Here is a 25,988-nt window from a genome sequence, read left to right as displayed (position 1 = left end):
TTAGACTGTTTTCATTAAGGGGCATCGTTCACGTGAATCAGTTGCTACATTTAAGACCTTCTAACTTCCCCGAAACCTCACAGGATTATTCCTACAGTGAGCATTAGCCTTTTCCTCCCCTACAACTGAAACAACAAATGAAAGACCTGCAAGGCTGCTGCTATTCACCAAACCATTTTTGGCATTATGAAGCTTTATCTCCACTCTGCTTGGCTGTAACAATGAAAAGCTCATCCCTGTATAACCATTAAAATGTTCAGCCAACTGTGCACAACAGGTGCACGCATACAAACTATGAAGCATCAGTCAGAGACTATGACTGAGGCAGACACAGTTGACTGAGGTTTGACAAATACTGAAAATATGACTGTATGAAATTCAAATAATAAGAGAGGATAGAGTTATTGCATGCCCATACACTACAGCTGATTCTAACTGTGGGCCAAGCATTTGAGTAGAACTGAGTGTGATTGTTGTGTTTCTATCTACCATCCAGGCACTATTATTGCAGCACTTGTGTTTCATCTTTTGAACCTATGGTAACTTCAGCATTAATAACATGTCTAGGTCAAATACTGTTTATGCACTACACAAACAGTTTCCATCATTAGCCTCTTAAAAACACACCAAAAATGCACAAAGTATGTATTTGATGCTAAAAGAGCAGCTCTCTCACCATAGTCTGTGTTTTCTGGTTCCCAGCAGTTTGATGGCCAAAAGTATGGAGTCTGTGGGGAAAAACAGGTTGTTAAGAAACAAAACTGACAGTATACAACTAACCACATGGTGTTTCAAGTCAAAGAGCGCACTGCCATGCGAGGTGGGCATGCAGTCACAGTGCTGCATCTGTCACAATAAAACATTTTGTTGTGTAATGGGCTTGGCATAATGTCTGAGGCTCATAAGCTCCTTTCAGAGAGTGCTTAGAGCAGACACCGGCATGAATCTCAACCCTCCTTGAGCAGCGTTGTATGGACTGGCTTCAGATGAGAAGCGATTACACATAAAAAGCAAAGTGAAGCCGGACACTAACACAAACAGCCTTAGACATTGATTTACTCCTCTTCTGTGTAGTACACTTGGGGGAACTCCCTTGGTGGAAAATCACTTAAACTGTCAATTCCATTATTTACATTCAGAAATGTGCTTTTTTTCCCCCTTTATTCATGAAGCAGTGAGAATTATTAAGTACAGCAACACCCAATTTATCTTCAAAAGCATGCAAGGAGCTTCAGATTTTTTTTTATATATGAACGTCAATACAGTATGTTTCAAATCTATTAAATTTATTTTTTTTCTTTGTAAAAAAAAACAAAGAACAGTTTAACGCACAAAGAATTCTCCTGCAAAGGTTTCATCATGTCACATGACTAAAGATTAAAACTCATACCTAAGTGGTTTTCTCTAAGATACATGTGATGACATGGTGTATCATGTTATAGAAAGGATTGCACAATCCCATGTATACAGCCCTACCATGGCTGAAAGAGTTACATAAAACCTGTCTGACACAATATGCCCCTAATCAAAATGTGGATAAAGGGAAAGAATACAGTCAACAAATTCAAGTTTCCAACTTTGTGTTTTATTGGACCTAGTCTACTGAGTCATAGAAAGAGAAATGATAGAGTATACATAATAAAATCCTTGAATGCAAATTAAAATCAGAGCATTTGTAGTATTATTCTTACCTGAAACCTATAGAAAGTGCCATCATCTTTGAGAGTAAGGACGTGGTCTGAGATGGGAAAGAAGTAACCATGTGCAGCCATCAGAGTTCCTAGGTGAAGAGCCTCCACTGGGAGAAAACAGACAAAAGGACAATTTACAACTTGGTACACTTGTGTTTGTTCAGTGTTTCTGACTACACATAGTCATTTTGAGGCTAAAACAACCTCTCAGGAGCTGCAGACACATTACGGTAAGCGCAAAACTGCATTATATGGATATATTGCCCCTTTCCTGCAATTTTACCTGGTAAAAATGGCTGGGTGAGCTATAATCTTTTACCCCCATGAATGAAATCAAGTCATTTTGAGGCATAGCCGTTCCATAATACAGCCTTACCATTTAAAGTTTGCTTGGAAAAATATCCAGACACATATAATATTTGAGGCTGCATATTTGCACATCATAGAAGAGTGGACCATTGGCCTTGGCTGAGTTACCTTTTAGTTCAAAAATCTGTTCAGGAAATAATTCCAAAAGAATGAGATGTAGTGAGAACTAGTTTATTGATCTGTGCTGTATTTTTGGAATTCAGAATTAAAGCTACCACACTGGTATATATGCCAATATCTTTATTCACTACATAATACTCATTTGCTAATACTTTTACAGGCACTGAATAATTGTCTATAATATTTATTTTATTTAAAACTAAAATATCAGCCCTTTTAATTCTATAACATATTTTGACCATTTTCAGGTTTAAAAGAACAGTCTGACAAAACATGCTCCTTTTCTTTCTTTCACACTCAAATGAGTACACCCAGCAGCCGGTTAGCTGTGCTTATCACTAAACAGAAACACATGAAAAGAAAATCCACCAGCACCTCTGAAGATAAAAAAACAAAAAACAAATTATAGCTCATCTGAATAATCTGCAGAAAAACTGAAGTGTAAAACTGACAAATCACTGCTTTATGAGGATCATGTGTCAGATTTATTGGACAGTAACAACCTGCTGGTTGTCTGGTCAGTTGCTCAGAGCCCAGAAGCAGTCCTCCTACACATAACCTGCTGCAAAATGTCAAATTGTTGGGTTTTTCATTTTAGAGTAAAAAAAAAAAAAGATATGCATAACATTCTGTTAATTTGTGATATCTTGAGTTAATTTCTGAGTTTTACAAGTGCCTGCTGGGGAATTTAACATTTGTCAGACCTAGCTCGTGCTTCCCCCTGCCATTATGCTAGAAGCCATTCAGCTGATGGTTGTAGCCTTGACAGACAGATATGAAAATCTTAACTCTCCACCAAAAAACAAACAAATCAGCATATTTTCCAAAATATCAAACATTTTCTTTAAGAATCAGAGTGAGAAGGCTCCTTCTTCCTTCCTTAATTTAAATTCTAACCGACTCTCTTTACAAGCACTCTTTATTCACTTTGAGGCATTAAAAAAAAATAAAGCTGCTTTCGAATCTCACTTTTTCATAAAAAAAAAAAAAAAAAAAAAATCTCTGACTACATTGCAATCAATAGTTCCTCATCACAGGTGCTTGGCCAGCCGGCTTCTTTTAATGTCCCACCGGCTAATTCAACTTCATTCACCGTTCATCCCCAGGTACGAATTCGTCCTTGTCAAAATGGCCAGAAAGAACATGGGGACCTGAATTAGGAGCAGCTGCTTTATTAGACTCGGCTTTGACAGAAGGGTATAGGCAGGTCTCCATTCCCACCAAACAGCACAGCAGGAGGTGTCGCTGATTAGCACACCTTCAGCCGGGGAGGTGGAACTCATCAGTCAAATCACCTGTTGTTGAGCTTAGTTGGAGCTCCACAGCACATGGTTGACTGTCCCTGATTTAAAACCATCAGATAATGAAAACATGTAATCATCATCAACTGTGTGTCTCATCTGCCACCAGTTATTCCCTGCTGTTCTCAACCTGCAAGTCCCTCAGGGTGTCGAGACCTATCTTTCATGTTTCGTTTATGTTGACAGTTCTCCATTTATACTGACACATTTGTTCAGTATGAACAATAGCCTACAGGATGCAGTTCATTTATATAGTGTTTCAAATAATAGTGTTCTTGTCTGCCTCTTCTAAGTCATTTGATTATTTGTTTAATCTTTAGTGTAGAGCCTAGGGGAGGCGAGCAGTAAACTGTCTTAATACACTAATAAGCTGAGAGATACAAAGTTTGAAATGCTTCACTAAACTAAATAGGCAGAGCTATGAATGCTATAGCAGGAGCTTACTGTATGCGTGCACAAAATATGCACATCTCTGCCCTCACTCTTTTAACACACATACATACTGTATCAGTATACACCAAGTGCATGTGTGAGAGATATAAATATAGATGGGCTTTTCCTTTACTACTGAGGTGACTATCACAGCTTTGAGAGGTCAGGATGATTATGTGTATGCATGTGTGTGTGCGTGTGTGCATATCTGTGACTGGGCTCCATTCATTAATAAATTATGACTCATAAGTTATTTAAACCTGCTTACTTATAAACACATCCCTTCCTCTTTATTCTCTGTAGTATTTATTAAAGGTTATATTTTGGTGTGTTAATCAGTCAGAAGGAGAAAGAGTCCCTTGACCCTTATACATAATGGATGGATGGAGAAAGAGCCAATTTATGTTTACGGGGACAGACTAGGCCTGTGCACATCTTCTGCATCTGTCCACAGAGGCAAATGCAGAAGAATTCAAGACATTTACAATAAAAATTAAAAAATTAAAAAAAATCAACCAACTATCTATTCAAACCATACATTTTTTTTTTAATTTTTTTTTTTTTATCTCAAACACGATGCATTTCCGATAATGGTAAAGTCACTAAAGTATGAAGAATGACATTTGCAACAGTGCTGTTAGTGTGTGATGTCTCCTGTTCTACTTCCTCTTGTGTGGCAGCAAGGGCTAATTCAGTATTCTGTATAGAAAGTGTACAGAATGATTGGCGCAAAAGAATCAATAAAAAAAAAATACTTTATCAGACTAATGTGATGTTGGGTTTATCAGGGGATAAACAAAAGATTAACCACGATTGTTTTTGTTATTGTACTACTAAGAGTCTATAAAGATCAATTCCTGGTAGCATGGGAACTCCTGGCCTCCATTTAACATAACATAACATAAGCTTTATAGCTGACAAAACATTGGACTGCAATGAGTCAAGTTGTGAGGAAAGGCTGGGCATGGAGTCCAGGGGGAAAACACCCTTTGATTTCATCATATTACCAGCTCTGTGCCAAAAACCCAGCAGTTTGGAGCCCTGCCAAGTTGAGTGTGGGAGTATTCTTCCAGCTGAGCTTCATCTAAAGACAAGGAGCCAGATTCTGTATTTGTATTTTGATGAGTGTGTTGTTTGCACTGTGAGCTGTTTGGCGATGTTGAGGTGAAAAAGTAATACTGTTTAAATCTGTGGAGGAAAGTAAGCAAGTACACAGCACAGGTTCTTAGATGGTTAGATAATGGTCTGAGGCCCAAACAGATGAAATTATCCAATATTTCATACAAAAGCAAAGATTAAAGAAAAAGAGATACAAATTTGTGGCTAAAAACATTGTTATTTTTCCTCTCACAACTCCTCAGATTTCTATTGTGAGCCTTTTCTACAAAGAGGTGCTTTTACTTCAAGTAGATTTTGCTGACAATACTTCTATACTTTAGTACATTTTTTTGAGGGCTTGTAATGGAGCCTTTAAGTAAAGTAAACAAGTGCTTTCTTCCCCACAGGTTTTTAGTTAAGGAGGAAGACAGAATGGATTCACACGATACGGTACCATGTGCAACCAGGCTATGAAGGAGACTGATAAAAGAACACTGACGTTAGATGTCAGACAAAAAAACCCATCTAAAACTGTGGAGGAGGACTTTTGATGCCGGAATGTTTGTTAGCAAATCAAATGCAGAGATAAATGACAATAGAATAACAACACATTGACAAATAGGACGATAATGAGTTCATCTGGGCTGTGTCAGTATATTATCTGTGGCATGCATTTAGCAAAAAAACCAACCTCTCTACCCCAAGTCAACTTTGATATAAACGTATCTGCCTTTACATAATAAACTTGTTTCTATTGTGCTGAGACACATTAATTGCATTTCACTTTGCTGTGTTTGTCAGCCCCACCAGGAGCTGCTCAGTCCTAAAGTCACTTAGTTTCACTGAACACACTGTTTACCACTGCAGGGCAACTGACAGCATGTTTTGTGTCTGTGCAGCAAAACAATTGACAGATTTTTTTTTTTTTTTTTTAAGTCTTTAGGGACAAACATCTGTTTGTTGACACATGCTTTCAGTCTGTTCACTGATATGCAGTTTTAGACCATTGTTATTAATATAAACCTTATGAAAGCATTTTCAGTGCTGCAGGTGAACATTATCAATGTAAATTTGCTGGATGTAGTGAAATTAATATTATAAAATACATACTTCAGTAACAATGCAAAATAAATTAGCATTCTGGCTGAGTTTATTACATGAAGCAGACCTTATTTGACAAGCTTTTTGTTCTAGTTGTATTTTTTTTGGGGGGGAGGGGGCATATTACAGATGCCCATAATATAGATACATAATTAATCATAATGCTGTCTCAGGCATGAGGAAAAGCATAATGTCCTTTACACGTCAGACACTTTTTTCTTGGCATGAAGGAGAGGAAATAAACGGAAACCAAAGATGATAGCACATGGACAGTCTTGTCTACTTGGATCAGTAAATGGATCTCAGATATTGCAGGTGGTTTAACAGCTTCCTGGCGCCCTTTAAAACACACACACACACACACACACACACACACACACACACACACACACACACACACACACACACACACACACACACACACACACACACACACACACACACACACACACACACACACACACAAATATGCTCCATACAACGTCAGCACTTCCGCCCCCACAAACAAGTACATGCATAAAAACTGTGACGATATCAACATGCACAGCTGACGAACACAGACAGAGACAGGTAGCTCCTTGCATACAAATGACACAACACACAAAGGAATTATGAGTCGATTAGTCACATTTATGAGCTGATTGTACAATACTGAGGCACCCAGCAGAGCAGAATGAAATGTACATCCACACCCATAAACACCATGTAAACACACCCACAGTACACACACACACACACACACACACACACACACACACACACACACACACACACACACACACACACACACACACACACACACACACACACACACACACACACACACACACACACACACACACACACACACACACACACACCAGAAACTGATTGTTGGCTCAACTTCTTTATCACCATTTCTAATGCACACAAGCACTTGGTTTTAACTTTCCATATTTGTCACACTTCACCCTGCCTGATTTTGAATCATTTGAATTGCAATTAGGGGCTTAAATAATGATTTGACAACTCCCTTAAGAAAATCTAGTTTTAGGTTGTCACACTGGATTAGTAAGTAAGAATAAATAAAGCAAGAATGAAGATGAAAAAGAAGTAGAAGAAGAATAAAGTAAAACAATTGCTGCAGTGTAGCTGAAAGACACAAAAAGATCAAAGAAAAAAAATGCAAAGCTGTGAACTTTTGCATGTCGTGACATAATTGTACATATAGGTTCCACAAAGGCCTGTAGGTGTTTCTCTTTCTTTGAATGCAGACTAGTGAAAACATCTAAATTAAATTTGTGCAATATCTGATCTTCACTTCTCTTTTAACCCTGGGAACCACCAGCAACCATCACATAGAGTATAAAGAACTAATTAAGAGGAGATGCCTCTTTCACCGTTCACACTGGAGGATGTTTGGGAAAACAAACTGGTGTGTTGGTGCCATGGAGTCATTCTAAGCTACAAGTTGAGCTATGTGTTTTTTAGCTGATATTTGTTTACATTTTGGTAAAGTAGCACCATTAGAAAGTATTTCACAAGTTCGCTATTATCAGATTTTCGAGCGCAAATTAAATGAAAATTGACAACGTGAGCGGAGTCATTTCCACTGCCACCAATCTACTTGTTGACCCTGCAGTTAAAAGGGCCAAAACAGTGGACACACTACAAACACACTCCCGTTGTTTTTAGAACGTCTAGATGTAGATTTATTCACACAGCTTAGCTCCACCCAAACCAGCTCAAAAAGCTTCTTTTAAGTGAAAAACGATAAATGATACTCTTCAGACACATTTTTCTTTCATCACAACAGCTTAAGGTATGTGCATGATTTTTTTTTTCTATATGCATTTCTTAACATTTTAAATTGATGAAGCTCACTCTTGGGGTAACCAAACTTGACAGCAGCTCAGAAACATTCACGTGATTGGCTGAAAGCTGAATCGCTTTGTGTCACAACGCAGCAGGATGTCTGAATTTTATTGGATCGATTTACCAAGTGACTTTGTGTTATTAAATTTAGAGATATATATTGTTCGCACCTTTGGCGAGCTACTGAGAAAAGGCTTGCGAGCTGCCTGAGCTACAGGTTGACCCCTGATCTGGATCAGTATTGAGTATATCAGTATTCAGCTTTTACCTTGATCTTCAATGTCCAGGTTCTTGATCATCCACTGTACAATTTCAGACCCTGAAAGAAAAGAAAGCACATGAGTATGAATTCCTGGCATATTTAATGTTGTCAGTGTGCTGAAACACATTTTTGCATTTAGATGCAAATGGAAGGGAAAACAATGATACCCCTAACCCCCCCTCCTCCCCCCATCATCACAGTGCATACCGATTCCTCTCACCTTGCACCATGTAGGTGGATAATAGGCTATCCATTACCAAATATTCTTTTCTGACACCCTCTGCGAGCCAGCTCTCTTTGGCTGAAGTCCATTAATGTAAATGACTGGTGGCATAATGAAGCAGGCGTTGTGAGCCGTATGAACACAATTTGACTGACTCAAAGCATTTGATTAATCAGTTCATTACATCGTACACTGTAAACTATCACACACAAAAAAACCTTAAATGTGAACAGGTCAGAATATGGGTTCAAGAGAGGGGCTGAGTAGAGAGGAGAGAAGCATACATATAAACCTGCATGAGCAAAAGATAAGTCACTCCACTTGTATCAGTTTTTTTTAAACAGCTGACGAAATCATCAAGTCTAAAGATGACTTGCGCATCACTTTTACATTTTGATAGAATGAACATCAGACTTTCGATAGGACGGACATCATTTTGCATCATCTCCATCTTAGAATGCAACCGAGTAATTTCCTCATCTCAGAGAAATTCAACAGCACGCTGTGACCCCCAGGCATTTTCACACCACAGCACAACATGTGACTATGACAATTTGGCTAAATATATGATTTCCAAGTTATTATTACTGTCTGTCATGCTGACAGGTAAAGGTGTGTTGAGGAGAAGAACGCTACAGAAGGAAGAATAAAGGTGTGAAATAAAGACGTGAGGGAATTCATACAGGGAGACAGTAAAGCCCCGTGGCTGTCTCTCTGACCATCGAGCTACCTTTCTATCGGTCTGCATTTTGTCTCTCGGTTTCCCTTTCATTGCACCCCTGTGCTTTTTTAGCACCCCCATAACCCGATGAGATTTCTATGGATTAATAGCATTAATACAAACCCGTCTTCACACTATCAAAGTTGACCCACTTTCTAAAACAGAGCTTAAATGAGATGTGTAAGGTAATCCTCTAACAAGGCTGCTCCCCAAATTGATTAATATCCTGGCCATAGATTGGGCCCTAAGCACTTGTGTGCTAGTGTGTGTGTGTGTGTGTGTGTGTGTGTGTGTGTGTGTGTGTGTGTGTGTGTGTGTGTGTGTGTGTGTGTGTGTGTGTGTGTGTGTGTGTGTGTGCGTGCGCATTAGAATGTAACAATAATGTAAACAGAATGGTAAACAATAGCATCGACTGTTCAAAATCCCCTTGATGACAAATATTGGATAGCTACTGTTGCACATAGCAACAGGATACAGCAACGGGCAATGATGTAAAACATGCACTGATAATCAATGCTTTAACAAAGTTAATAGATATTGGTGTAGGAATAAAAGTATGAGATGAATTAAAGTAGCTGTGAGTTATATTAGGACCATATGAGCTGAAGACAAGTATGCTGCATACAAAAATTTTAAAATCAGAAAAAGGCTATAATTATGCATACAAAAAAAAAGAATTTTAAAATAAACTGAAAATGGTATGTCCTGTAATAGAACAGTAAATATATATATATTCCCTAATCTCTACCATGTGTGACATTTGTTTGAGCATCTACAGAGAACAGCAGACGAGCTGTTTCTAAGCTATAGTTCTGTTACTCGCTTAAAGGAAACATAACCTAACCCGGAATACCAGAAAACACATACACTATGAGTGAAAATATTATCCACTTGAAAACATTTCACACTGACATGACTTTTGTTCCACAATGATCGATAAAAACTGCCCTTGACAAAAATGATGCTATTATTTTGATTATAATATAGTTTTAAACGTGGATTCAGTATATGTATAGTACTGGAGTTATTTAAAAGTATGTACTGTAGACGCAGAGCAACAGCAGCTACACATAAAAGATATGTTAAGCTCCTGCAGAAGTAACCAGTGTTGCAGTTTGCTAGCTGCTCTCTTTGCATAATAACTGTCAAAAAGACAATACGGACATGAATCTGAGCTGATGTCGACTGGCCAGAATGATCAATACAGCCCTCCCTTGTTTCTAACACACACTGTGTGGCAGACTTGGCATCAAAAAAGGTAAAAAAAAAAAAAAAAAAAAAAAAAAAAAGAACCATGCTTCAGCCCCCTTTTTTTTATGCCCGAATGATTTGTCGTTCATTTGTTTCACTAACGTCACTAAAGCTTAAATTAGCTATTTAAATATATCTGTGTTTGTGTTCATGTGTTGGTCCTCACTGCCAACCGTTTTTCTATCTGTACCCGATCCTGCCCACCCATGACAAAATAGCCATGTCACTGTCAAATGTCACTAACAGATCAAGTGATGGTGACCAGTGGTGGTTCTGGCATTGCGGATGGCCTGAGGCAAAACTATGCAAAAAAGGGGTTTGTGCCCAGTTTCTGCAGGAAAAAGTACTTATAGGAAATACTGACAATTCTATTAAGGGTTTTTAAATTATCAGTAGACTTCATAAGTCTTTGATATTTCATCAGGATTTTGACTCTATACAGAAGAGATTATTTAGACAATAATTATCAGGATTTTAATGTGATACCGTAAATCTAATATTAAGTTTATATTTCAGTAATTATTGCATTGTTTATTATCTTTGCATAAAGCAGAAATGATGGGTTCACTCTTCTTAGCTTTTGAATGTGCTGTTTAACTGAACTCATCTCTCCAAAGCAGTATCACTCCTGCATAGAATCTATTAGGTTGCACAGCTCAAAAATCCAATATTATCCCCTTGACATTCGGCGCTGCTGGTGTGAAATGCTAAGTAGACAACTCTCACAATAGTTCAGTGTTTTGTTTGGAAAGAACAGAATGGAATATGTGGTGGTCACGTATTTAGTGGATGAGTCGGGAAGGAAAGTTAACGAATCGAAATGGACACCGCATTCAAAAGGTTTTATGAATGGCAGATTTGAGTCATTCCCTAATATCTTCCATTTGTAAATATTTAGAATGGGCAACCCATGCTTCCCATTTGTCAACTTGAGTAGCAGAAATGTTCTCAAATGGAAATTCAAATGGCAGAAAAGTTTCAATTGTCAACTTTTATAAGCATTTCTTAATGACTAAAATCTGAAGACCTTGGAGCAGAATGACCAGGTTTCCCAGTTGTCAAATAGTTGACATATTTGTATGTAATAGATACATGTCCCACAATAAAGGCTGCTGTACTTGTTCCACATCCAACGGACACTCCTAAAAAATGTTAGCTCCCCAAAAGGTCTATGGAGCCATTGCTTTGTTTGCTGTGGGCAGAAATAGGCTGTTCAGTCTAACTTTTGGCCCATTTGAGCATTGCCTAAGAAACTAAAAACAATTGAAAAAAGTGCCATTTGGATACACCTTCCCCAGTTGATGCTCTTGAACTACACTATATCCAGAATAGCAGGGTTTTTTTTTCCAACTGTCATGAAAAGGGAACAGTTCAAGTGTTTGGAAGGTTCCCATTTAACACATCAAGTCTTAGTTACATTCCCATTTTGTTGTCGTTAGGAAAGTGAAGTATGAAAAGTTCCCATTTGGTAAATGGCTATTCGTCAAATTGCCTTTTGGAAAGATTTTTGCCATTTTGGGGGCCCCCATTCAAAACGGTAAAAAGTTGTCTGAATGGCAATCGCTCTTGGCAACCAAACTGTCAGCAGTGTTCCCGTTTGTCTGATGGCCATTTGGGATCTCTTTTGCTGTAGAAGAAAAAGGAAGGGAAGGGAGAGATAAAAGCCTTACCTGAAAAGACACTTGGGATCTTGGTTAGAAAACTTTTCACTGTCCGGATGGGAATGCCATTTTTCTCATCCTGCATGCGCGCTATTACTTCCTCCATCTGGACAACACAGGGACAGTGAAAGAGAATGAGGGAGGAGAGAGAGAGACAATAAGAGAAGGAACACTTTCCATGAACTTGCCTTAAGTTGTGTGTAAGCGAGACAAAAACCGGTAAACAGATACAAACAGGCTCCTGTGTGGTTCATCCGTGTCTCTGAGGGACAGTGTGAGGCAAGGAAGTTGGTGACTAACAATCACAGCTCAGATTTCTGCACAAAATCTCTCTAATTTGTGTTACTTGTCACAAAAAGCCACCAGTAAACTGCACCTATTGAATTACCTAACAGCTATTGAATTCGGGAAGTTCAGCAATTAAGTTTCTTGTTATTATCCATCACTGTAGCTATGTTCGTGTCCCGAAACAGCATCAAATCAAAATCTTTGCCGAACAGACGGCAAAATGTAATAATGTTACTAAAAAAGACATTTCAGACACAAATGTTTCGTGTTCAACATTGACTGAGTTAAAAATTTGAACCACAGGCTGCACAAAGAAATGACATAAACAGGCGAACAGGCACACATGCAAACACACAAACATTTGCACACATGCCTGGGACAGAAATGTACTGGGACTTGTCTCAAGGGCCTGGCAGGACAACACAAGGCAACCATGTTTCCAAGAACACACAGAAGGGAGCAAAGCAGAGAGTAGAGCAGAGCCCTGAAACGTCAGTCGGAAGCGGATGCCAAGCTCCCTCCCCTCAGAGTAAAAATATATGCATAGAGTTCAACAGCCTGGCAACACACTGATATGTTCTACACAAACAGGCACACATTAGAAAAAAAAACACAAATAATGTTCCACATTATATCCCCCCACTTTTCTGTACGAAGAGGCATTCGCTGAGGATGGTACATGTGATTCTTTCAGGGTTTGTCCATTTTAACAGCGGTATGATGGCAGCATTACTGAGAAAATTGAAATATTTCTAACATTTCTGCTTGCCAGCGGTAGCACAGAAAACAGGAATGTATGCTGCTTTCCTAGCTTGGGTTTGACCTTGCAAATTTTATAATCAATTAAATGTTGTTTTTTTCCCCAATAAACTCTTAAAATCTATTCTAAACATTGCAGTGTCGAAAAGCAATAATAGGCAAAAATGCATTTTCTGACTCATTGCGAAGTGAGGAGATTATTCTTTTTTTCCAGGTAGGAACGACACCTTCCACCTAATATCCAGCGCTCCTGCTGCAATAAAAAGTTGCCCTTTTTTATTGGTTTCAAACAGTAAATGTAGGTGACAAAATTTTACTGGAAATTGATGTTATTGTTTCCCCCAAAAATGTGCCGCAAAAGTGAAGAGAAAATAGCAAGGTCCCCAAGAGAGATCCAACTAGCCGAAGATCAAACCGGAAAAGTTTCTTTTTTTATTGTATTACACCTAAAATATAACAAAATGTAAACTGCTGTGTGGTATCTGGATGTTGTGATGGTGACTGTGCACTGCACTGAAGTGTTATGTTGCTTTCACAGGTCGGACTTCATGCAACATCCCCTTCAATTTTGTTCCCTCTCCATCTTTTTATATGACACACACACGCGATTTATCAGTGCAGCTCATCTAGGAAAGGCAACGCAATCTGAATGCAGCCAATTCCATTTCATACAAATGAGGGTTTTGTGTTGGTGAAAATGAATTTCTTGGCCATATTGGTGAGAAAGGAATAGTTTTGATTATGAACAAGCTGGGTTTGATATGTAAATGTCTAAAACCGCTCTGGTTTGGCAGTTCATGAGCCAGGACTGGAGTATAGTGTTATAATAAAAGCTTGCTGCTAGTCAAATACCCTAAAGCTTAAAATCATCCCAGTTAGTGATTGGAACCTAATTGACAATGATGAAGCACAGACAAATGCTGTTGCGAAAGAGCTCAGACCATCCAGGAAAAAAACAAAAAAGGGAGAAATAAAAAGAAAAAAGCCCAGAATTGATGTCAAAAATACGCATTTTCAGATGATTTCAGTCTGTTCTGTTTGATCTCTTTCTCCCACAGATGTAGTTGCATGAGGTTTCCTTGGTCATTTACCCATGTGAATCATCACCTGCAGTTTGGAAACAGCTCAAATTTCTCACACGTATAAATAATCTTAGTTAAGGAATCTGTCATAACTGCTTCTGGCGATCTTTCTTGAATATCTGCTTCTTATTCCTGTGTACATGTAAATGATGTCTGAAATGCTAAACCCCAGCAAAAACCAATGTCACACCAAAGACATACCAATGTCTTCACCAGCAGGAGTCACATTGAACTAAAATCCACTGCAGCAACAACACATATCTGTTTCAAATAAGAGACTCTGCTGCTATCGTTTCATTATTTTGTTTTAGAGTTATTCTGGGAAATGACTGACTTGCACTTGAATTGGAAAAGGTTTCCAGGGTGCAATTAAAGGAGACTTTATTGAGCACAACATAGTGAAAGGTGTTGAACGTCAGAAGATGTTGAACCAAACAGTTTACATATTAAAGGGAGAGATTTGTTCTTTGGTTTTCTTCAAACAACACTGTTAAAGCTAAGAAGGTGGTATTTTTAACATAAAAATGTGTGCTAAGGCTCAGTGAGAAAATCAGCAATGCTAAAATCAAATCAAACCTCCTTCCTGTATTTATATAATACCATTATATAATTCAGGCTTGCAATGCTGTAGCATGTAAAATTGTCACACAAGACAAAAAAAATTACCAGTAGTCATGGACTCTCCTTTTATGTCTTCCATGGTATCATTCAATTTGTAGTATTTAAACTAAATGAATCTTAATCGTGTTGAGCGCTTCCCTTTTGAACAAGTGTGCCTTACAACGCCAACCCCTCCGTATTTGTCTTTGTCTCTCCATCTTTCTCTGCGAGTTAGCTGATACTGTGAGACACAGAGCAAATAAGGACAACAGCAACAGTGATCGATACATCACACACTCTCTCCTCTCAGCAAACCCTCACCGCCTACACATGGTAAAATGCCACCAGCGTGAATATTCAGGATCTAAAGCTCTTGAAGTCAGGATGCTCTCTGGCTTCATGTTGTGAGGAAGAGAAAGTCATTTCCCACAAGAGAGAAGGAGAGAGAGCAAGAGCGCCTCGCTGTCTCTCGTTCTCTCTCTGTCCCCCACCCATCCACCCACCCAGAGCTGTCTGACTGCGTCTCTGCAGCCTCTTAACAGATAAGAGTGAGTGTTTTGGCTGCACAGTGTGAATCATTGAATAATGATGGCACAGGACTCAGTACATATGAAGTGACTAACAAAAGCTCCGGATATAAGCACACACTGAGTTTCAGCACACGGCTTCAAGCACTTCAAAGACTATCACTGAGGGCACTCAGGGAGCAATCAGAATGTTCTGAAGCACCATTTGGAGCAAAAAAAAAACATTTTTTTCAAACCGGTTTGTAAATCAATGCTGCCCTCTTAGATTTCTTTTTAGCCACTGTTCAGTGCACAGAGTCGACTTATTTGATGGTCCGTTTCTAAAAAAAAAAAAAAAATCGATAAAAAGATCATTTATTAGAAAATCTATCTAGAAAGGTTATATTGCGAGCACATCAGCAAGGTGGGAGGTTCTTCAGAATGTTCAATTTCGTCAATTTTATTGTGTGTCTGAAGGTAGTTCATTTGAAGGTGACCTTCATTAGTTGCTCCAGAGAGAAAACTAGAAAAGAGGTTCTTTTGCTGTCTTGTTGATGGTGTTGGAAAATGGAAATCATGAGAAGGTTCACACTCGATCTTAGCGATAACAGTTGCAGTTTTCATCCATTTAGATCAGGCTTTGAAAAAGTTGTCATGGAAGTGGTATCTTTCGCTTCCTCTTTCTTACTACTGTAAACTAACAAAAAATAATCGAAAATGAGCAACATAATTTGGGTTAAATTTTTTTGAGATCTGATTTGGCTGTAAATTGCTGTAAATTGCTACGACCTTGACATTTGATATGCAACCCATAGAGAATTCTTTTGTTGATTTTGCTGCACAGTGTTGCAGTACATAGTTTCAATCCTCAACAAATAATTATTATTCGTCTCCAGTGTTGACCTAGATTTAAGTCTTAGAAGGAAACCATCAGTATTCAATGGACCCAATCTTAATTTTGAAACAGCCTTAATTAGAACACCATTACCTACGTATGCTTTAAACCCTTTGAACAGAAATGTATTCATCAGAGAATGAACAGCTCATCATGATATATTTTTCACAAAGAAAAGTCTAGTCATGTTACACATTAACAAAAAGTAACATGGAAGCGTACTTTCGCTGCAGATAAATTTAGCCCAGCCTCTTTCTGTCTGTGCGGAAGTAAAAATCTCTAACTGTGCGGCTGAGGAAATTAAAAGCTCCCCTGTTCTCCATCTTCTCATACACCCTCGCACCCGCCCAGCCAGTGTTATCTGAGGACAAGTGTGTCGACATGGGGGGAACAAATATTCCTCCCAACTCTGCATCACACTCGCACATCATGGATGATTACACGCACACACCGACACGCACAAACAGACAGATATTCCCTTTATTACACAACACAGAGAGCACACAGCAATTACTAGTCGCATTGCAGGTACATATGCACCCAGAGAAACACACACACACACACACACACACACACACACACACACACACACACACACACACACACACACACACACACACACACACACACACACACACACACACACACACACACACGCATCCATATTAAAGCTGATGAACCCAGAAGGTAGGGATTATTATATTTTAAAAAGCGCAACATCAAAATAGGTGAGCAACACAGTTTAAGTCTGGCTGCCTAAGGCGTTGTGAGAGCAGCCTGAATAGAACCTGTGGCTATATAGGATGACAGCTCTACCAGATAAAACGGGCTTTGCAGGTGGTTGATCTCATTTCCCTCTGAACTACAGGCGTTGGCTCCATGAATGAGGCAGAACCTGTGGTGAAGGCTGAGAGATTTATTTAAAATTGTATTTGCGCCCCAAAACCAACAGTGATTTACAAAGAAGTCCAAGCAGCAGTATCAGATAGAAAGTCCATAACTGCCCAAAAATCATGATCATAATCATTAATATATATATGTATAGATATATGTATATATCTATATATATATAGATATATATACATATTTACGATCTATGTATTTATTAGACAAAAAGAATTAAGGTCAACACTACGGCTGCATCAAATCACAGTGAATAGCTATGTCACCACAAATGAATCACACATCTCCTCTGGACAGGCTGGTGTATTTGCATATTGAGCAAATCCGAAAAACACAATGTTCTTCATGCCACACCGTGGGGAATAAGGGCAGCCTACAAAGCAGGCAAAGGAGGCTGTTAACATTTTCACAAAGAATTGCAGTTTTTTTTTGATGGTTACAAACCAGAGCATTTTGGTGCATGGCTGAGAGGTTTCAGTGAAGGATTAAAACATAATAGCTCAGCTAACTGGCTCCTGTTCGCTAACAAGAACAAAACATTTTAAGCCATTGCAGGCTAAATACAAACAAAGTTAGTCCGACACTTCTGCCTGCGCTGGTGCAGCACTGCGCCATGTGGCCATTCAAAATAAAATTATCCTGCAGATAAGTGAGGGAAGTTATTGAGCTCACACTGACAAGGTTGTTGAATAGATGCCATGAATCTTAAGTCTCTCTGAGGTTACGGTATGAGTTACCACAGCAACACAGTCTGCAACCAATATCAGAAGGATGTTTTAGCCATCACTCATTCATGAGAGAAAGAAATAAGAGGGGCAGTGGGGGGTGTAATGGATGGTACATTTTATATGATATATTACAGTTAAACCTTTGTTTGTATTTATTAAGAAATTCCATGATTTAATTATGGGCTGTGTAGAGTTCTGTTTTATTGTCATTACCCCAATATTTGGTATTTTATTAGAACTTGCAAAACTATTATTATCTATATTATAGGTGTGTAATATTTAAGTTGTCTTTTTCTGACGGCAACAAAACACTTTCCACTGACATAAAACAGAGAAAGCAGAAAACCTTTACGTTTTTAAAAAAAAAACTAGACACAGCATATATTATTGTTGCCTTAAAAAAAAAATTACAAATATTGAATGATTTATTAATTGTGAAAATAGTACACGATTGTTCTTTGTTAAGCCCAGAGAGACTATAGCTTGTTATCTATAAAGCAGGCAGGGTTATATTGTGGGAAAGGCCTACGATAAAATGAGAGAAAAGCAAGGAACATAAAAATGAACCTTTCTCTTGGCAACAGATGGTCATGTTACGTTTGCCCTGCTCACATTTAATCTTACATGAAGCATCCTGATATATCCGTTGAGTGTTAAATACATTTTTCAGGCCCGGTATTGTGTTTCTTTCTTATACTTATTGTGCATTTGTATTGTCCCTGTCACACTTCTCTCTATTCTTGCAAATCTTCAAGGTACGCTGACGGGAGACGTCAGGTGGAGAACAGACGGCAGTGTGCTTCACAGCAGGCCGGGATCACATAACGTGAGAAAAAAATGCGCAGGTGAGAACACTTCCTGGAGTGAAGGTAATTACTCCATCCAAGCTGAAGGTCTATTTCTATTTCATCTGCAGTTTGGTGCTTGATAAGCCTTGCTTTCAGTTTCACGCAATACAGTTCTGTCTTTGTGTACACAATTAAGCTCCATTGAACCATCAGTCAAATGTGCGACTGTTGTTTCTTGGAATGTCACCTCAGTGTTTCTCACGAGATGATGTTCTCTTACTCTGCACATGTGTTGCTTCTTTCTTCTTTCTTCTTCATTGTATGTCATCTGAAATAAAATCACATCCTACCATGTGCAGTCGAAAGAAACTTGAAGATGTAGAGTGCTTCATTGCCATTTGCAGCTCATGTCTTTATCTTTCCGGTTAACTGCAAAGATCTATGAATTTTTTAGAGGAGAATTATTCGTCCTCGATGGCTCCTCTCTCCTCACTGCTAACATCATTAATGTGTTTCATAATGTACCAGTCAGTGGTGTACTGCTTTGTCCATTATTTCTCGATAATGGAGGACTGTGATAAGAAAAACCTGATGCTACTGTAAAACACTCCTGCTCGCAGCAGCAGCATTATCATAAGTGAGCTCTGATGGACAGTGAAGGACAGATGGCTTTCTTACAACAGACTTTCATTTATTCGGATGATTCCAAATACATGTCGTCAACCATGATGCCTCCTCAGCTTTGAAATGCTCCTCGAGGTGTGACTGAAGCTTTTTAATGGCTTGATCTGATTTGGTCTGATTTGCTAATGGATCAAAGTGTGACTGATGTTTGTAGGCAAACAAGTAGATTTTTTTTGATTCCCCATGTGGTGTTATTGATTTAAGGTAACCTGAGCGGCAGGCTGTTGTGTTGTTTTCTGTGTGCTTAAATTTAGCACCTCTTTCTGTTCTGAGTACTTTTTGAGAGACAAAAGTTTTTATAAAAGGAAAATAATGTGAATAATTGTATTATGACTCAATGAATTTAATTAAATCAAATTAATTTGAGTCAAGCTGAATTTTGGATTGTGCTAATCTATTAAATGTGCTTTGATGAGTTTTCTAGAAAACAAACAAAAGTACATTTACATATCTAACAAGTCTCACACTTGTGTTGAATGCATTTACTTCCTCATAAAACATTTTCAAAGCTAGTTTTTCCGGCATCATTTACATGAGTGTTAAATTGCTAGAAGTCTCCGTCTTTCTTGTCTTTGCCAGCATATTTCTGTATGCCTTGACATGTTACCACCACCTGTAGATCAGTGGAAACATGTGAAACCATTGGTTGGATGTCCCAACTCATAGAAAAACATATCCACAATGCCAGCTGTGGTCAAACACTCCTGTTGTATAGAAACATAGGAGGCCAACTTTCCCTGTGTTTCCTTTGGGTTATCAAATAAAGCTCAATGAAGAATTTGCTAAAAGATTGAGAATGAGAAGTCCCATTATTAAATAGAACCAAAATTAATTTATACGCACAGATTTAAACTTATCAGGTCTGGAGATGTGAATAACATCACACATGTTATCAACCAGAGGTGGTATTGAACCTGGCTGATAATTAAATGCTCGAATGAACACACACACACACACACACACACACACACACACACACACACACACACACACACACACACACACACACACACACACACACACACACACACACACACACACACACACACACACACACACAATTTCTGTAACTTTATGAAACTACAGTCTTAAATGTGCACCCACTTCACACAGCAAATTGTACAGTTTATTAAGCTCATGCTTTTTAATTTTTCACTTTTCACACTTTCACTTTTTCCATCACTTTTTCTGAATACAATCACAGCCGGTCTATGGTCTACCACAAGTTCTAAAGATGTGATGTTTGGACCATGTTAGAAATAGAAAGTGTTCATCCTTTCATTTCTGACAGTCTCTCTAGAGAGACACTGATAATGATGCATTGTCACATTAAAAGTGACACAAATTATTGACAAATGAATAAAAGAGAGTTGCAATGTACAGCATAATGCTCGATTCCTCTCTCACTCCCCCTCAACTGGCCAATCATGGCATTAATTGGGTGTGAATGTTGCACTGTCCGTTTTGGAAAGTTACAGGTAATGGGTGACACAGACATCCCCTATCTGAAACCGGCAAGGTGACGGGGAAGTGGTTTCCAGCGCGATCAGACATGCTGTTCAGACATGCGGTTCAGACAGACCATAAATCCTGCTTGAATCCATTCAAAGAATGATTGAAAATCTGCAGCATGATTCCAGTTTTTATAATTCATCCCAACTCATCTCTCTAAATGACAAACGGCTTTTCACCCAGCCTTCGAGTGTGTCGCTTCGAAACATTTATAAACACTTTTGTGTTCAGACACGCCAAATAAACGAGTTTGTTTTGAGCACACTGATAACTTTAGTCTCCAACCCATAAGTCATCTCATATCCTGTTATTCGGCAGAATACAGGCAAATGCAATCTCTTTTCTACTTACGAATTCATAAAATACAGATGCAACAGTGATCACAATTTTTTTAAAGTCTCAAGCAACTACATTACTCAAGCTCCATTTTTGCTTCAAGATTTTAGTAAAGATAGATATAATCAAGAACTATCATTAATGATACATCTTGTTATTGTGTGAAACTCACAACCACATAAATAATCTGCATATTTCCAGGTTGAAAATCAGAAGTAAAGATTAATAACAGCTAAATGAGCGGTGGCTCCATCTAATCAGGTGTAGGAGGTGTTTGCATGAAAGAGAATCACCTTTATGATGTTTTTCAAACTAATTTATTCATGGCCTTGACAGACCACATTGAGGAAAGTTCATAGACAGTATATAAAAGTGGTCATAGCTTCTGGGTCTGAAAAATGAGGCCAATGCGGAAGTGCCTTAAGCCGCAATACCACCGAGTGCCACTAGAGTTTGGCCCCAAAAAGCCTCCAGCTTCATAGACTCCCATTCAACTAGTGTAATGAAATACGAAATCAATACTTTTTTTCACTAGTCATTTTGCTGTTATTAGCCAAAATCACTCGCTCTTATTAGTTTTCTGATGTTCCCTCTGGAAATAATCCCGTCGTTATTTCACATCTGTGTTTTTGGGACGGTGTTTGACTGTATTGCAGTCAGGTTTCTGCTATTGGTGGACGGGACATAGTATCGTTGGGTTTCCAATCAGATCGAGTCAGATCCAATGCTTGCTCCCTCCCAGCTCACCTAAATATGGTTTCTTCTGGCTTCAAACCGCTCCAAATTAGCAAGATGGCGACAGACAACATCCAAACTCAAATCTTAATACCAGCCCTTCACAAACGTCACTGTTGGTTGCAGTTTAAGAAAGATCAAATCTGCATGACTGTGGAAGGCTCGTATGGTACTAGTATTAACCAGATCATTTGTTTCACTTCCTTAACTTGTCATTCCTGGAAACTTCTACATTATTTCTATCTGTAGGTATTTTTCTGATAACAATAATCATGACCCTCCAGTATCATTTAATGTCTCTCATACTGTGCCTCTCCATTGTTTCCTTCCTTGATGGAAGTAGCATAATCATGGCAAAACACTCCTGGGCACAACAGCAGAAGTAGCAGTTGCTGTTTTGTCATCTGGTTTGATGGACAGATGGTATTATCACTATGCCATTTAGAGTGCCTTCCAGATGGTTGCCAACAGATACTTGCCTCCACAATGCCCTTCTTTGCAGTATTTTCAACAACACTCTACAGCTTTTTTACAACTCACGGCCTCCTGCCTCCCCACATCCCCAGAGAATCTGCATCCCCGGCGTATGGCTGCAGAAGGATGTTCAATATTTCCCCTGACTCCTCAACATCTCCCTCCCCGAGGAACAACCCTCTACTAGAGAGAAAGAGACAAGAATTGAATCATGGATGAGAGGTAGTCAGCCAGCAATGCCCGCTCCCTGGAAAAAACACAGGCATTTATCCTCATTTGACATTGCTGCAGTTAATGCAGTTCTTGTTCCAAAGTTGTCAGCCAGTACGTTTCTGCCATCTCATGCTTTATGCAACCAAAGCACATTTAAAGTATCATACAATTCCTGAAGGACTGTAGTTTTATGTTCTGGGGCAGACTAAAGCGCTACGTAATGACCTTTTCATCATAAAATATTAACTTTTAATTTGGCCAGCATTGTACTTCACTGTTGCACAATCTTAATATGAAACGGCTCCAAATTGCTTACTCTGATTAAATTTATGATATCTTGGCAATAAGCAGGCAAAGTTAGTAACTAGCTTGCAGTGATGAAATGTTACTAAATGCATTTCCATGTCAGCCTTGTACACGTCTCTAAATGTCTGAACACGGTTTGTCATTCACAACCTGAATTGCAACCTAGTCACGTCAAGCTCGGCTTATTTAATTATTTCTCTGGGTTTGACAAGGTCGCGCTCTGTGCCGAGCAAGGAGGCTGATGTGTGTTCAAAATGATAGACAAGCTAAACTTAAAAAAAAAAAAAAAATAAACCCAGAGGAGACTTTGGTAAAACAAACATCAGGTAGACCGCCTGTAAATAGCCTCCAGTTCAGTTTGCAAGAATGTCTTTCTGAACAGTTCAGGTTCATCCCCCCCCCCCCCCCACACACACACACACACACACCCCACTCACTGCAATGTCATTATCCATCCCAGTGTTTCACTGTAGACATCGTCATCGTGGTAGACATCACCCATCCCTAGCCTTCCACCACTGCTAACTAATGACCATAGCAGACCATTTAGAAGCTAAAGAGTCAGATATTTACCTGAGAAGATGATGGAGATCAAAAACAGAGCTAAAATTAGAATTTGAGCGAACAGAAACACTACCTCAAATAAATGCTAATGTTGCTCTCTGTGTGCTTAATGTGAAAATAGGTAACACATTTGCTGTAACAACTTCATGAAAACATTTACACTTGTTTCATTGCCCCAAGGTTAAAACAAACAAAACAATACATTTTGTCACAAATTAAGAAAACATTTTTTTTATTGTTTTATTGCGTTCATCATATTGCCACTCTTATTTAAAAATGTATTTAATCAGCCGTGTCTTATTTGCGGGCTGTAACAGCAGTCAGAGTAAAACAAGCACCAACAGAAGCATTCTGTACAGTCATTTGCTTATTTGTGGTCTTAGTGATTTTGTCGTGGGCATCAGTAAACGGTGAAACTACCATAAAACTGCTTGAAATTTCCTTTGCTGATAAGCAACAAATGTTATGTTGTACTTTTTTCTGATACATTTGACCCAGGGCTCAATATCCCACGCTCTCGCACAAACACACACACACACACACACACACACACACACACACACACACACACACACACACACACACACACACACACACACACACACACACACTCATTTGTCTTGTAATACTTCTGTTTTTCAGTATTATCTTTATTGCATCTCATCACTGTTACGCATCAGTTTAGATATATTTCTCCCAAACCTTAACCTTCTTCACTTTTCTGTCCACTATTACGCTGACTCTGTTTTCTGACTGTTGATCTATAAATTTAAGTATTTAATTGTTTAATGTTCATTTGTAGAAGGGCAAGTACGTAGCATAAACCAATGCCACACACCATGGCATTAATAGCCTAAGCTAATTTGCAACGCCCGTCCCTATCTGCTGAAATCTACTACGATCTGATGTTCCCGGCTGGTGGTGGGATTGCATTCTGAGGGCAAGGCCTCTCTCTCTCTCTCTTTATCTCACACTCTCGCTGTCTCTCTTTCTCTCACTCTCATCTTCTTGGTGGGCGGGCAGTGGGCGCGATGACTAAGCTAAGGTTAGCCATGTGCTGGAACATAATCCACTGAAAGCCCATATCCCTCCTGCCCACCTACCATGATTTCATCACTCAAACAGCATACTATCATAAATTAGGAGATAAATAAAAAAAGAAAGAGAAAGAAAGAAAGCTGCATTACTTTCAGATGTATTGTGCAAAAGTTTCCCAAAAATCTGCTCAACAGTTTATTCAATTGCTAATGGTTGCTAAAGATTACTGTAAGTAAAAAAGTATGCTCTTATCTGTTGATCAGCCATGCACAGACAATTACATATATGAATTCACACTTCAATAAAACAACAGACTGGTTTGAAAAGATCATGCTGTGATTTCAGCAATTATTTCTGATTAGCAATCAGAAGTTGTTGACACTAAGGAGATTTGTACTTAGGCGCATTTAATAACTGCGCTTTTATTTTTGGTGATTAAAGAGTGCAAACTGGCCATGGGAATACTGTAGTGTTAAATGAAATCACCCCTTTAATCCTTCATCATGGCAAGCCTGTTAGCAGTGTTCAAACAGTCTGCCATTACACTTTAGGAGTCTTATCATTGGGCACCAGAGGGCATGTTTACGTAGACCAAACAGAGAGACAAGGAGGAAGACAAAAAAAAAAAAAAAAAAAAAAGGATGAGAGGAAAACAGAGAGGAAAAAACAGGTAGGGAGGCTGGGTATGGAAACAGAGATGTACTGGGAATAGAAAAGAAGGGAGGATGCTGTCTATTTTTAGGTCCCGATAACATGAGAGAGAGGACGCCTCACTCCTCTCATCCTCCTCCTCCTCTCCATCCCCTCATTTCCCACATTCCTCCTTGGCACGTGCAACAGTCAGAATGGCTCTATGTGCCTCGAATACCAATAAGAGAGAAGCAGCTGGATACTGGCAGGCTGACATTCTTCTGCCTTCTCCTGTCTGCAGAACAGAGATGAGACAAGGACTGGGTGTCTGACAGGACACGCACACATACACACTTCAGAGGACACACCAGCCAGGATAGACAATAAACCGATAAGGGCAGACTGTTTGACGCAAGTGACACTTGAACTACGCAGCAATGAAGATGAGGGACGATAAGCTTTGTTAAACCTTTCAAAACCAGACATTAGTGGAGTAATTCAGAGTGTCATCAGGTAGAAATTATTAATATAGTCATGCTTTAGACGGATAGATGGAAAGCTACAGGACCTCACTAAATTAAGAAGACCGACCATTAAAACGTTATCACTGCTAGGTTGGAAGTACGGTTAATATCATTACTGGCAAAAAGAATCACAAGGCTGTCAACTTTTCAGATATGTACAGGTGTGAAGACTGGGATGTTGTAAATGAGACCACTGTGAAAAAGTAATTGCCTCAATTCATACATCCATGTAGGTCTGCTTCATTAATGGCACATTTTATCATCCTCACATCTCTGACATAGCCTCTCACTCGCTCCAAAACCAGCTCATTGATGTACACGCAGGGCTCTGCTGATACA

The 25,988-nt window shown here is 38.9% G+C and overlaps 1 protein-coding gene across 2 annotated transcripts in view; it reads right to left on the bottom strand.

The window, feature by feature from the left end:
* The window catches only part of rgs7a (regulator of G protein signaling 7a), a 47,930-nt gene that overhangs the window by 8,777 nt on the left and 13,165 nt on the right, over positions 1 to 25,988 (bottom strand). For both annotated transcript variants that reach the window (XM_069692889.1, XM_069692890.1), the window contains exons 3-6: positions 12,094 to 12,190; positions 8,235 to 8,285; positions 1,692 to 1,798; positions 677 to 728 (exon numbers count right to left, since the gene is read on the bottom strand). In XM_069692889.1, coding sequence (XP_069548990.1) covers positions 677 to 728; positions 1,692 to 1,798; positions 8,235 to 8,285; positions 12,094 to 12,190 — 307 coding nt within the window. The remainder of the gene's footprint in view (positions 1 to 676; positions 729 to 1,691; positions 1,799 to 8,234; positions 8,286 to 12,093; positions 12,191 to 25,988) is intronic.

The sequence above is a fragment of the Brachyistius frenatus genome, unplaced genomic scaffold, assembly GCF_029030835.1.
Source record: "Brachyistius frenatus isolate BFR_SWC_R1_liver_20210118 unplaced genomic scaffold, ASM2903083v1 Contig_13, whole genome shotgun sequence".
Classification (NCBI taxonomy): domain Eukaryota; kingdom Metazoa; phylum Chordata; class Actinopteri; family Embiotocidae; genus Brachyistius; species Brachyistius frenatus.
Note: the sequence above shows the minus strand (reverse complement) of the source record. Positions and strands in the feature narration are given on the sequence as shown.